Below are 14,680 nucleotides of genomic sequence, written 5' to 3' on the forward strand. Positions count from 1 at the left end.
ACTCACTCCATGTGTTCTTGCCTGGAGAATCCCAGGGATGGGGGAGCCTGGTGGGCTGCCGTCTATGGGGTCGCACAGAGTCGGACATGACTGAAGCGACTTAGCAGTAGCAGCCCTCATTACACTGCCAATCAGTTAATGAGGCTCATTTTTCGTTTGCTGATTTATCTCTTTTCACTAGATTCAGTGTTGAAAGGCCATGAAGCTGCCACTGCAGCAGCCTCTTGCTACCATGAGAGGACAGACTGTGATCGGAGCCAACTCAGAAAAACCAGAGCAGAGAGGTGGAGAGGAGGAGGTCCCAGTGACATGGTTTTATCCTCTACATCAAGCTGTGCCTCAAGTCAGCCCTAAAATGGCATTTTTTTCCTGTTACAAAGAGCAATAAACTATCTCCAACCAAAATAGTCTTAACATATACACATCTTTTAATTATCTTTTTAACTTCATTGTCTTTCCAGATATAGCCTCACACTCTCTTAGAATCTTCTACTCAGTGCTGGAAGTAGAAATCTGATCTACCTATAAACAAAGGCTGAATCTCTTCAACAGCTACCCTAGCTGATGCAACACTGTCCCAGCATCTCTGAAGTAACGGAAAGAAAAGAGGTCAGTGGTGGGACCAAGCTTCACATCATCTTCTTAGACAAGGGTGCGTTTTGGATCCAAGGCCAAATGGATACTCAAATGGATAGTGGCTGGAACCAAGTGTTCTTGAAAAGACCCAAGTCAAAACTGCCAGGAGGGATGCAAGTAGAAAATCTACGTGAGTTCTATCTCTGTAGTACAAGTACTAGGGGAAAAGAGCATAGTCATAGATCATCAGCCAGAGAGTACAGTGCCCAAAAAGGTGAGATGCAAAAGAGCCAGTGCTTAGATATCTGTCATAACAGAAGGTGTCCAAGAAGGAATTTGAAGAAACACTAAACATTTTAGAAGTTATTTTCTTTTAATCCATCCTCCACTCACTCTGGCTAAAGGATCCTGACGATGCTGGGCAGAAGAGGAAGTAAAACAAAGAAAGTTCAAGCACAGACAGTCTTCTCTTTTATCGTCTCCAAACTATGAATCAGGCCCATGCTGAGGGGGAAAGATGATTCGATGGAATGAGAAACTGAAGTTGTCATTTGAATTGGACATCTTAACACATCTGAATGTGTGACTGCTCCACTACCTCAACAGGACTGGGAAACCGTGGGATCTGCCAGGGGTGGGAAAGGGAGAATTCTCTAGGGTATGTCTGAAGAGAGTGTTGGAAAGAAAATACAAAGCTGTTGCTGACTGCACCCTACCAAGTTGAGTCAATACAGCCAATATTTTTTTGTTGTATTGCTGCTGTGTGGTGTTATTCCCTAGGCTTATTTTTGAGGTAGACCATAAGAAACAACACTATGCCACTCTCTGTAAGGACCCTTCAGGAAATATCTCTTTCATATTAATATCAGGGATAGTTCTGAGTTGCTGGACCAAATGATGTACTTTTATCCAACTGGTATTCCTAGAGAAATTGAGAGCCTCAGTGGAAAAGGTCTATTCTTCAAAGAGTATTTTGTCTTGGACATTGTTTGCAATCACTGACACATGGTGATAATAAGAAGCAGAACAACTTTTAGTCTGGTTTAGTGTAGTTTACACATTTTCTACAGAAAAATGTACCCCTTTATTGCCTCCATCCCTGGTGGACTGCTTCATCTGTTTCTATCCTAAGAACACAGTAAATCATGTTTTACAGATGACTTTTCCATCTTTTTCAGCTTCTGAAAAGTGAGGACTCACACTGATATATCTTCCCTGTCTGCCAGATATTACTATACTAGGCCTCAGTCCTGGGCTTCATTTTAGACCACTATTTTATTATTTTCATTTTTGCCCATCTCCCTTTTATTTTGAAACCTTACTTCTAATTATCTTTGTTTGCACATGTTTGTAAGCTCATTTAAATCCTTTTTGCATCTAGATAATGAGCAATTTAATAAACAGAAAGAATGAGTTTAAATGCACATACTGAATTACCTATCCCATGTGTGTAATATCCCACATGCAGTTCACTCTAGACACCTTAGTTTTCACATATCACAATGCAGTAAACAACCCCTAGAAAGCTATTTTGGGTTTCCTTAGGAAACAGCACCATGTGGCATAACTCACCTACCCCAGTAGTGTGATCTCCCTTTGGTCCAGTGTAGGAGGTGGGAGTTTCTCCCCTCCTCCTCTGCCAACTGCTCCGGTTTCTTCTCTCCTGAGTAAATACACATTCATCTTGTTCGAAAGTACACTCTCCTGGTGGAGGTAGGAGCTTCTCTGCAAGGAAACAGCAGGTGTTGTGACTGCTGAGGCTCTTTCAATGAATGTATATTCCAAGGCTCACTGGAAACCCACACTAATGTGTGGTTATCATCTGGCCACATGCGCCACATAGAGAGGCAATCCAACTACCAGCACTCCCTCTAAGCCAAGCTCTTGCCTCTGGCTAGAGTCTGGACTTCACCCCGGTTCTGCCATAGAGGCAGAGAACAATCAGAATACTAGATCCAAAAGTACTGGAACACTTTGAGAAAGCAACTTTCTCTGACTTGTGAATTTATTTGTATGAATGAGATTATAAAACTCTCTGACAGTTGGAGGTATATTGCCTTTATGGAAACATAAAAATAATAAAATCGCAAGCAGGAGGTTTCTTCAGAAATCCAGAATGAGCGAAGGAAATCCTCAGAGCAAAGCTATCTATAGTCGCTTTGGAAAAGGGAGAGAATGTGAAAGAATTAAATGTGATTTTAGAGACAGATTAATACATGTGCAGCAGGTTACTGAACTTTTCTGTGCCTCGGCATTCTTATTTGTAATGTGGGAATATTAATGGCATCCATCTCAGGGGGTTGTGAGGATTAAATGAGATGATGTATGTAAAACATTTAGATGTAAAACTCAATAGATATTAGCTAAGTAAATATTAGAACTTGGTGTTTTTCTACCTGGAGGCTTATTTTCCATTTTCAAAAACAAATGTTTCTGACTTTGGATGCTATCTTCAATAACTCTAATAATGATTATATTAGAGTGGTGCCACCTCCCAACTTCCTGGGAACTTCTTTGGCTGAACTTGGTTGTACCTTCCTACATCTAGATTCTCCAATAAACAACCCATCTTTTCCTTCTCTAGCATGATAATTATTTTACTTCATTTTATTTTACATATACTATAAGCTAATGAAGGTTCATTCTCTTTTCTATGCCTTGCGTGTAGAGATTTTTATCTTGTTTTATGTTGTCCTTGCAGTGCCACACAAATCAAGGGACTACAAATTGTCTTTTAATTAAATAAACATGGAGATTATTCTCCAGTGCCAAATAGATACCACAATATGCCTGCTTGTTAAAGAAATGGATACCTTGCGACTTAGGATGCAGTGGTAATTAATAGATAGATACCAATGATCTGGGTTGAGGTACGTATAATTTTCTCATTAGACATAATGTCCAACACATAGCCATAATATTTGTCACTATCATCAATGCTTGGTCCATTGTTTCATTGTCATTTAATCCACTTAGAAAATATTTATTTTATTATGATTTAGAAATGATGTGCTTAGCCTAGTATAGTATAACAATTTCATCAATATAGCTTGAAAATCTGCATTCAAGTAAGGGAAAAACAGTAATCATAACAAGAGTAATTATCAAAGAAGGTATCTGTTTTTAAAGCACTGCTTTGTGCCAGCTCCAAAGCTAGGGTGTTTATATGTGTTATCCTCACTACTCAAGTAGGTATTACCACCTCTCTTATAGATGAGAATATAGGGGTCAAGTCATGTGCAAAGTCATACATTGCATTTAAGTCATCACTTCTAAATGAGAGAGGCACTTCTGGCAAGAAAAGCAAAGGACAGACTAGCAGAGATTAAACCCATGTGGTATATTATTAGAGAAACAGGACATGTCAAGAATTGGCCAGGGAAACAAAGAAAGCTGAAATGACAGTCATCTTACCTGGAGACCAGCAGCTTCCCAATTCTATTGTAATGTCATCCAAGGCTACTAGACCACAGTCCCATAAACTTTTGCATAGGCTCATGAAAACCACCTGCAATGAAGAAAAATAAAACTATGAGTTCAGTTAACTGAAAATTGGAAACTCTTACATCCTGGGATGTACATAGCACAACAGGAGTATAGAAGCAAACTACAGGCATGTCTTCACTGTCTGTGAACTACAGATACAGTGGCATGAGTAATGGTTAACCATTTATATATGACCCGGGAATCACTTATTTTTTTCAGCAGAGTCAAGCTCACAATGATATAGTGTATACACTAATGCTGAAATTAGTTTGCATTCTTTAAAGAACTGAGAGAGGAAGGCAAGAGGTTAACTGGTTGACAGAGGAAAATCTGTCAGCTTTTAAATATTTTCCCCCAAATAGTCCACAAAGTGTATACAGGATTGATGGCAGTCCAAGCATTTTTACAAACATTTCCAGTGCAGACAGTACTGATTTTTTGGAAGTGACTTTCTTACAACGTGGTTCATTCATCTGGTGAATGAAGTCTCAGTGATTTGCCACCTGAAGACTCAAGTTCCATTTCCAAATAAAGATCTACATCCCTGAGTGTTATCACTAATAAAAGCCCTAAATGCAGTTATTTTATCAAGTCAAACATTTTGCATGTGAAGGAAAAATAAATCTCTACAACAAATTATTAAGTTCATTGTGCCAAAAAGAGAGAAATGTTTTGGATTTCTTAAATCAATTTAAAAGTCTCCTTTTCATATACAGGATGAGCAAAGAGCACTTTTCGAAACATTTTTGTTAGATTTTCACTGCACTTTGCAGTGTACAAAGTTGCTTCACATGTATAACCTAATGTTTAATGAGCACAAAGTCTCTAGTCCATGCTCAGTCCCTCAAATACAAATCTTAATTCAAAAACAAAGAGATACAACGAAAGAACAACCCAAATTATGAGCAATGAGAACATTTGATTTTTATAGGTTCTTAAACCTAAAAAGCCTAAAAAATTTTTTTAGGTTCTTAAACCTTTTTTAGGTTCAGGATGCAATGTCTTCAATTTACTTGTGCTATTAGTAGGATCCCTTTGGTCTTTGATGATCAGAGCCACCAGAATATAGAATTTATTTAAAAAGAAGCTGAAAAAATCACATGACAGTTTATCACTATGCAAAATATAAAATGTCTTAGGCCAATATCTTCAGAATAACTAATTATAAGATGTGTAAAAGTTTACTGAACTGGATTCATATTACTATAAATTATAAGAAAAAGACAGTTTAGAGATGTAATAATACATAGCTATGTGTGTGTGTGTTAGTAGCTCAGTCATGTCTGACTCTTTGCAACGCCATGAACGGTAGCCTGCCACACTCCTCTGTCCATGAAATTCTCCAGGCAAGAATACTGGAGTTGGTTGTTATTGCTTTCCAGGAGATCTTCCTGACCCAGGGATTGAAGCTGGGTCTCCTGCATTGCAGGCAGACTTTTGACCCTCTGAGCGACCAAGGGAGCCCTAATATAAAACTGTATGCATCAATATTTACAAGGAATGAACTAAAAGGGGTGTTTCATTTTTTTCATTTAACTTTTGTTAATTTTCTTATCTTTATAGATTCTAGGGATGATCTGACTATGTAAAATATATTATTTGCAGGATTTATACATAGGAACTTATTCTCCATTTACAAAGCAGAGGTCTATGTCATCAGCCCTGAGTGCAATTCCATTTTTATCAGCAATTTTTCTTGTTCTATGGAAGGAATAGTAATCTGCCTTGTAATTTACTGAATTAATTGTGCTGCAGAGAAAAATCTTGGCTTTCTTTTCCTTTGGCAGCTTTAAAGTCTATTTTTGACATGAACAGTGAAAAAGCACTTTTTCAAAAAGATTCTGTGGTACTGAAATGATTCACCATATAAATTATTACCTAAATAAGACTCAAACATATGGCATGTAAACATATCCTAAAGAGGAGAAATGTTATCACGCTTTCACATGTTTACTACACCATTATTTCATAATGACCATAAAACCAAGGAAGCAAGCAAACAAACAGCCCAAGATTTCAAAAACAGAAGAAATACACAAATCATGGTGCTGCAATCTAAAAAACAGGCCATTATTAACTCTGATGATTTGCAAATATTATTTAGTAGTAGGGAATATATTCCTCTCATAATGTTAAGTGATGAAAGCTGCTGATAATCATATTAAAATGAGATAAATTACATCTAACTCATCTAAAAATACATAGGAAAAAACCTTGAAAATTTACTAAATATATAACACTTTTATTAGGTTTGAGAAATTATGGGTATTGAATAGAATTTCCTTTTAGTTTCTAAACATTCTTTAATTTTGTTATATTTATAATTGAGAAAAAAGAAGGAATCAAGATATCTATAATTAAGTTGTGAAATAATGGGCTACTGTTTTTCAGATTGGCATTGTTTATTGTAATAGCTATGAGGACACATGGCTATTGAAATTAAAATTAAGTAAAGTTAAAACTTTTCTTTCCTTAAGTGTGCTAACCACATTTCAAGTACCCGATAGCCATATATCACCAGTGATCAAGTGAGTTGGTCATAGCAGATTTGTAACATTTCCTTATTGCAGAAAGTTCCACCGGATAGAGCTTCATTTTGGACATTTCAAACAAATTTGTGGACTGTCACAGTGGGTTAAGTGAAACATTAAAGATATTCTGGACAACAGCAGGCCACTAGGTTATTACTGTCTTAGAACTCTTTCCGCACTTAGAGTACTGGCCAGACCACTCGTTGTTCTGTCTGATGTCTGAAGAAAGATTCACAGTCTGCTACGTACTATATTCCAACTATGGCCTCAAAGTGCAGATCTGTTTGGCAGCTGTCTATCAGCATTCCGACATACAAAAGAAACCTGACAAGATCATTTGTTTGCTCTAACACATTGGATTTCCACCCTGCTATTAATAGCGATGATAATGTCAGTTCCTATTCTTGTGCTGCCATCTTTCATTTTGAGGGCTACTTGAGGTGGAGAGGTTATTTTAGGGTAGTTGATGACTGGGTAAGCTTATGACTGGGCCTGGCTGCAATAGACAAAGAGAAAGCAAACATTTTGGTCTGTTCTTAAGAACTCTGTCCTGGGTCCTGTTAAGAATGTGACAAGAAAAAAATTCCCCATAGTCTAAATTCTTAAGGGGACTGACCTCTTGTTTAATTACAGATCTTTAAAAAAAAAACCAACAACAGTGTTTATTTCATTTTAGGCAGTATTTCAAAGCAGACAATACCTCTTAAGACTGGGAAAAAGATCTCAGGCAACTCAAATGTATACTAGTATCTATTTGAAAGAGGAGAAGAGGGACAAAGCAAACTGCTGTCCCTTAGACAGATCTTCTTGATTTTATGCAAACCTCTTAAAAGTTAGGAGCAAATTAGATTTGTGTAAATCAGTTTGTTTTAGTGTACTAAAGGTTCCACTCCTTTGGGACTAGTGATACATTAAAATTTTTGTTTTGATAGAGATTAATTGTTGAAAAAACTTAGCTAGACTAATTTTGGAAGGCAAATAGGCAGTGAATGGAGAGCTATAAACACACATTTGCAAACAAATCATTTTAAATATAGTCAAGTAAGGTTAAAAAACATGATTTAACTTACTTTTTATCATACTAAAAATAGGCTCTATACATGATCATTTATCTACAGTAAGGTGTTCCAGTCTTAGCACTACTGATGTTTTAGGTCAGATAATTTTTTGTTGTGAGAGATGGCCCTGTGCATTGCAGGATGTTAAGCGTTCCTGGTCTCTACTCACTGGATACCAATATCACTCCCAAAATCATAACAATAAAAAAATGTCTCCAGATGCCCAGACATGCTCCCTGGGGAATGGGGGGGGGCAGGGAAAAATTTTGTCTGGCTGAGAACCACTGGTTAAGGGTAGCAGATAACTGTATGGATTATCAAACCCCATTTGCTAAATTCCTATTATGTGTATTCCTATTGCCTCCCTAAGTGAGGCACTTTCAGATCTGTTACCCCCCTGAATTCTCAGTTTCAACCTGTTCATTCTCCCCGGTCAGTTGCTTATATTTTAAAAGCAGACTAGATTGAATTAGTTTGCTCTTCCTCACACCATCAGGTGGTAGCTCTAATGAGCATGAAATATCCTTAAGCCCTAGAAACAAAAGGCAAAGGGACAAAACAGCAAGGGAGATGAACTAACTCTCCAGCTGAATAATCATCACCAAGTCAATCAGGGCTTCGCTGTTTCAATTTCCTATTTCAAAAAAATTCAAATTGTCAAAGGGGAATAGAATCTCTTCTTTGTTTTCACTCGTCTCCCTTTCAAAAAAGAAAGATCTACTCCCTCAAAATAAAATAATGACAGGGAGCAGATCTGAAGCGTTAGGGTAACTGAGCAAACATTCCTCATAGTATACAAATTATAATTCTCTCTTAAAGTTATCTTTTTTTTTTCCCAAGGAGTGGGAACAGTGGGGTGGAGGGAGAGTCTGTACAGACATCCAGCTACAAGGCTGCCTTAGTCAGATGGTCTAGACTGCTGCTAAACCAGTAAAAGTCCAGAGAAGTTCCTGGTTAAAGTATGAGGGAGAGGAAAAGCAGAGAAACAGATAAGTCAGGAACTTATTTTCTCAAACCAGATCAAGCTGGATTTTTAAAAAATAATTAGGATTACTAATTTTAACTTTATTAAGTGTCATATTTTAAGTGGTACCCAACACAATAAATAGGATTTTGCTGAGGGAGGGAAGATATGAAGCTTTGCAGGGAACTGTGGAATATATAACAACAAACTTTTGTTGTGTAGTTAAAAACATATGGTTAGTATTAAACAGCTCAACATTAGCTGAATTGACTGGTTTTTCACTGTCTTTTAAAGTACTGGGTTGGCCAAAAAGTTTGTTTGGGATTTTCCATTGGAAAATCCTCAATGAACTTATTGGCCAACCCAATAGTTTCACGGCCTTCTGAAGACACATGGTTGGCCAGATTGCTGGATTAATCCACCACCTACTTTACCAACTGAAGAGCCCAATGTGGGCCTATAATTAGAATGTAAATGATAGTTTCCAGAAATGGCCTCCTATCTTCACATAGAAACATTTCAATCCTATGCCAACAATACCATAAAATACTCAAGTTCACAAAACAAACTTAGGTTGTTATAAGTGGTAGGCCTCAATAATTTACCAGAGGGTTTGATTCTGGGTTAAATTTAACTTCTCTTCTGATGAAGTTTCAAGTCTTTTGGAATCACTTGCACAGATAAATGTGGAAATGGTGACTACAGAGTTGGTAGAATAATTATTCACTAAATTACTATAATCCAGTCAGTGAAGTTCCAGAGCCCTTCATTAAGATGGTATTGACACAACTGCAGGATATATGATACTGTATAATGCAACAGCATTCATTTAACAATTTGACAATAAATTGTAAGAGAATTAAAACAATTAAAAAGCAAAACAAAAATTCTGACATTAGACACTTGGCTAAAAAGATGGAATTTTCACAGATCTCTAAGGACAGATGGACTGGAGCTTTATCTAGAAAAATGAGTGTAAGACTTTAATATTTTTAGAATCCCAGCCATGTTTGGGGAAATAGTTGCTGAACTGTAATAGCATGCCTCTTGTAGATACTATATTTGGTCTTCAGATCCCACAAAAGGCAGAATGACCATGTGTTTTTAAATAAGTCTTTAGCTGACCAACCCTTTTTCTTAAAAGATCCATCTGGTTTTGGTTTTGTCTTTTTTAAAAGACCCATCTGATTTAATTCTGCTCTTGGGTTTCACAAGCAACAAAGGTTGAGCAGCTTCCAGCTTTACCCAGCATGAGTCCTTCTGCTCATAGAAGTCTTCTGTTTTAGGGTAGAGGGCGCCCTGTGGTAGATTTGCAGCCCTGCAGCCAAAGATTTTCATGGCTGTTTGGGTGGTAAACACCCACATAACTCAGTTCACTGATTTTAGAAATTGACATTATTTTCAAATCATTTGGTCACAGAAAAGGGAAAGGAGACCTCAGAAGAGACCTCAGAATCAGATATTTTTTAGAATGAGGAAAAGAGAGACCCTATGATATGAACTCAAGGTCATACAATAGCCAGCTGTAGACCTAAGCATGAAATATCATACTCTGAATGTCTGATAGAGCATATTTCATTATACCAATCAGCTCATTTTCTCCTTTTCACTTTAGGTATTTCAAAATATGATTATGAAAGGCTCAAAACTCCCCAGTTAACAGCATAATTAATAGCAGTGGACAAGTATGTCTCTGAGCAGCATTTAGAACTAGCTTCCAGTCATTTTGCCTTATGTATGTTATAAACAGTTTTTGGTCACCTGATGCCAGAACCTGAATCTTACATCAGTTGGGACTAAATCTCATGGCTGGTTATTGGTGAAACCTCTCCTCTCCACAGGAGATGCTCCCTCACCTCAGTGATATCCTTCTCTCTCTTAGCTGATGACCTTATATTTGCTCCACATGGAAAATTTACTTCACACAGAAAAAAAAGAGGAAAAAATGCCCTCAACTCCCCACATCTACACCGTCAATCTTATCTTCATTTGCACTCATTTTTACTTCCTTTCCTTTGTTTTGGAAGCAAGGTCTGTCTGATTCCAAAGTTCATGTTCCTCTTTTTCTGGGACATAGATCCTGTACAATCCTGACAACTAGTATCGGGGGTCTAAATGGAAAATAAACATGAAAAGCCTCTGAAAAAATGAACATCAGATAAAAGCAAGATGGTATCATTTTTAGTGTTTTAAGGTCTAATTCCACACCAAAGTAATGAGGACATAATTACATATAATATTCCTATAAACCTTTCATCATTAGTAAAGGAAATAGGTGTGAATGCCTTCCTCAACATACAATGTGGTTTATCTCTGGTCAACCTTCCTTAGGGAGGACCTCTAGTTAAACACTTTCCTGACCAACATAATGTAAGGACCAATTTATTTATTATGGATGGAGATCAAAATACAGACCTATTGTGACTACTTGGATGGAGATATAAAATGTCGGTCTTTCCAGAAGACTCAGAGAATACAATCAACTGCAAAAAAGGTGGAATCTATGTTTTTGCCTTGACTCTCAAGGGCTCACCCTTGCTCTGTATGAATTTTTCTGGGTCAGGAGAAGACAGTGACTTTAACTAATACCCAAATAATGACTTCACTCTGCTTGTGTATGAACCATAGAGACAGTTGTGGGTCTAATTTTCATTGATTCCCAGGGAAAAGTGGAGATCCTTGATGCAGAGCTGTGACTAAAAGCTCATATAATGTTAAGCCCCTTTTAGCTGTGTCACGAATTACTTAAACAACATCTACAATTACGCTGATTTCACGAGTTAGCAAGGGAATGCCCCAAATCCTTCAAGCTAGGCTTCAACAGTATGTGAACAGAGAACTTCCAGATATACAAGCTAAATTTAGAAAAGACAGAAGAACCAGATATCAAATTGCCAAAATCCATTTGATTACAGAAAAAGCAAGAAAATTTCAGAAAAGTATCTCCTTTTGCTTCATTGACTACACTAAAGCCTTTGACTGTGTGGATCACAGCAAACTGGAAAATTCTTAAAGAGATGGGAATGCCAGGCCACCTTACCTGCCTCCTGAAAAACCTGTATGCAGGTCAAGAGGCAACAATTAGGACCAGACAAGGAACAATGGACTGGCTCCAAATTGGGAAAGGAGTACGTCAAGGCTGTATATTGTCACCTTGCTTATTTAACTTATATGCAAAGTACATCAAGCAAAATGCCAGGCTGGATGAATCACAAGCTGGAATCAAGATTGCTAGGAGAATCAGCAACAACCTCAGATATGCAGATGACATTTCTACCCTAATGGCAGAAAGCAAAGAGAAACTAAAGAGCCTCTTGATGAAGGTGAAAGAGGAGAGTGAAAAATCTGGCGTAAAATTCAGCATTCTAAAAACTAAGATCATGGCATCTGGTCCCATCACTTCATGGCAAATAGATGGGGACAAAATTAAAACAATGGCAGGTTTTCTTTTCCTGGACTCTAAAATCATTGCAGACAGAGACTTCAGCTATGGAATTAAAACATGCTTGCTCCTTGGAAGAAAAGCTTTGACAAATCTAGATAGCATATTAAAAAGCAGAGACATAATTTGCCAACAAAGGTCCATCTAGTCAAAGCTATGGTTTTTCCAATAGTCATGTAGGAATGTGAGAGGTTGACCATAAAGAAGGCTGTGCTGTGCTGTGCTTAGCTGCTCAGTCAAGTCTGACTCTTTGTGACCCAATGGACTATAGCCCCCCAGGATCCTCTGTCCATGGGGATTCTCCAGGCAAGAATACTGAATGAGTTGCCATACACTCCTCCAGGGGATCTTCCCAACTCAGGGATCAAACCCAGGTCTCCCACATTGCAGGCAGATTCTTTACCAGCTGAGCCACCAAAGAAACCCAAGAAAAGCAGAATGGGTAGCCTATCCCTTCTCCAGTGGATCTTCCTGACCCAGGAATCAAACTGGGGTCTCCTGCATTGCAGGCGGATTCTTTATTAGCTGAGCTACAGGGAAGCCCAAAGAAGGCTGAGCACCAAAGAATTGTTTTTGAACTATGATGAAGACTTTTTTTAAAAGTCCCTTGGACAGCAAAGAGATCAAGCCAGTCACTTCTAAAGGAAATCAATCCTGAATATTCATTAGAAGGACTGATGCTGAAACTGAAGCTCCAATAATTTGGCCACCTGATGTGATGAGCCAACTCACTGGAAAAGACTCTGATGCTGGGAAAGATTGAGGGCAGGAAGAGAAGGGAGTGACAGAGGATGAGATGGTTGAACAGCATCACTGACTCAATGGACATGAGTTTGAGCAAACTCCAGAAGACAGTGAAGGACAGAGAATCCTGGTGTACTGCAGTCCATGGGATCACAAGGAATCAGACATGATTCAGTGACTGTACAGAAACAGATAGATGGGCTTCCCTGGTAGCTCAGTTGGTAAAGAATCCACCTGCAATGCAGGAGACCTAAGTTTGATCACTGGGCTGGGAAGATCCTTTGGAGAAGGAAATGGCAACCCACTCCAGTACTCTTGCCTGGAAATCCCATGGACAGAGCAATCTGGAGGGCTACAGTCCATGGAGTTGCAAGCACAACAGCTGGACGTGACTGAGCAACTAAACCACCACCACCATACACTACATAGCAGCTTCCAGTTTCTCAGTATTACTAACAGTGCTTGATAAATGTGGTAGGTAGATCTTTGTACATAACTATGATCATTTCCTTATAATAAATTCCTAGAAGTAGAATGGTTATCTCTAAAAATTTGCATAATTGGGTCTTTCTTTTTGGTACATATAATTTAATTGTCATCTAGTAAGATTATATTGAGCTTCCCAGGTGGCTCAGTGGTAAAGAATTGACCTACCAGTGCAGGAGTCGTAGGTTTGATTCCTGGATCAGAAGATCCCCTGGAGGAGGAAATGGCAACCCATTCCAGTATTCTTGCCTGGAAAATTCCATGGACAGAAGAGCCTAGTGGGTTACTGTCCATGAGGTCACAAAGAATGGGACATGTCTTAGTGACTCAACAATATTACATCAGTTTACTATCACACTAGAGCTTATGAGAATTTTTATTTCCTTGAATTCTCACCTCTCTATGGCAATACTTTATATATCATATACTTAAATTTGTGGGATCCCCTGGTGGCTCAGACGGTAAATAATCTGTCTGCAATGTGGGAGACATGGGTTCAATCCCTGAGTTATGTAGTTAATACATAAATATTTAATAAATGTCTATAACTCATATATATATATATTTTGGGGCCTAAATGAAAGATCAATTTTTAAATTGATAAATTGAACAATATGAATATGAATGCAGCTATTAATACAAATACACTTCTTCAAAGTATTATATTTTTAAAATATCTTTAACCATTTGATGGACAAATGGACTGTTTCGCTATTTTTCAGATTTCTTTGGTTATAAATGAAGTTGGACATGTTTGCATATTTATTTTCTAGTAATGGCCCTTTTCTTCTGATTTGCCTGTATATATTCATTGTCCACTTTCCTATTGCTTAGTTCATCTTTTGTTTATTGATTTATTAGAGAAAATTTAAATCTTAAACATATTAGGAGTTTGTCATATATGTTGCAAACTTTTTTTTCTGGCTTGATATTTGCCTTTCAGACATGTTTATTAGGCAATCCTTACTTGGAGAAAGAAATTAAGGGAGAACTAAATGTCTTGGCTTGGAGACTGAGATGAATTAGGCAGGCCACAAACAGTAATGATGCATCCTTGACCATTGCATACATTCCCATGTAAGTTGATGTTGAATAGAAAATAGGACTTCATGACCCTTCAGGGTGTGGTGACAGATGCCATTAGGAAGAGGCTTGTAGACTACCTGGAGAGAGACTTCCACTGGAGTTATGCACTGCAAAGAGAGACCACAAAGCTCCCAGAGAACAAGAGAGGGAAAAAAGATGGAAATATCTATGCAGAAGGAAATAAGGTGTTCTTCCATGCAGGAAAGCAGAGTCTTCACTAATGTGTGAATTGTCAATTTCCAAGTAAGTGAATTGAGCTTATACCTAAAGTGTACAGGAAATACCTAAACGATTTGTGAGTTCAGAA

At 37.8% G+C, this 14,680-nt stretch overlaps 1 protein-coding gene across 5 annotated transcripts in view; it reads right to left on the reverse strand.

The window, feature by feature from the left end:
• The window catches only part of MAMDC2 (MAM domain containing 2), a 211,437-nt gene that overhangs the window by 20,466 nt on the left and 176,291 nt on the right, over positions 1 to 14,680 (reverse strand). For 4 of the 5 annotated variants that reach the window (XM_069574104.1, XM_069574103.1, XM_069574105.1 and 1 more), the window contains 2 exons: positions 3,991 to 4,084; positions 2,149 to 2,301 (listed from right to left, as the gene is read on the reverse strand). In XM_069574104.1, coding sequence (XP_069430205.1) covers positions 2,149 to 2,301; positions 3,991 to 4,084 — 247 coding nt within the window. The remainder of the gene's footprint in view (positions 1 to 2,148; positions 2,302 to 3,990; positions 4,085 to 14,680) is intronic. The other variant, XR_011253932.1, reaches the window with a different exon arrangement.

Source organism: Ovis canadensis, chromosome 2, assembly GCF_042477335.2.
Source record: "Ovis canadensis isolate MfBH-ARS-UI-01 breed Bighorn chromosome 2, ARS-UI_OviCan_v2, whole genome shotgun sequence".
In the NCBI taxonomy this organism is placed as follows: Eukaryota; Metazoa; Chordata; class Mammalia; order Artiodactyla; family Bovidae; genus Ovis; species Ovis canadensis.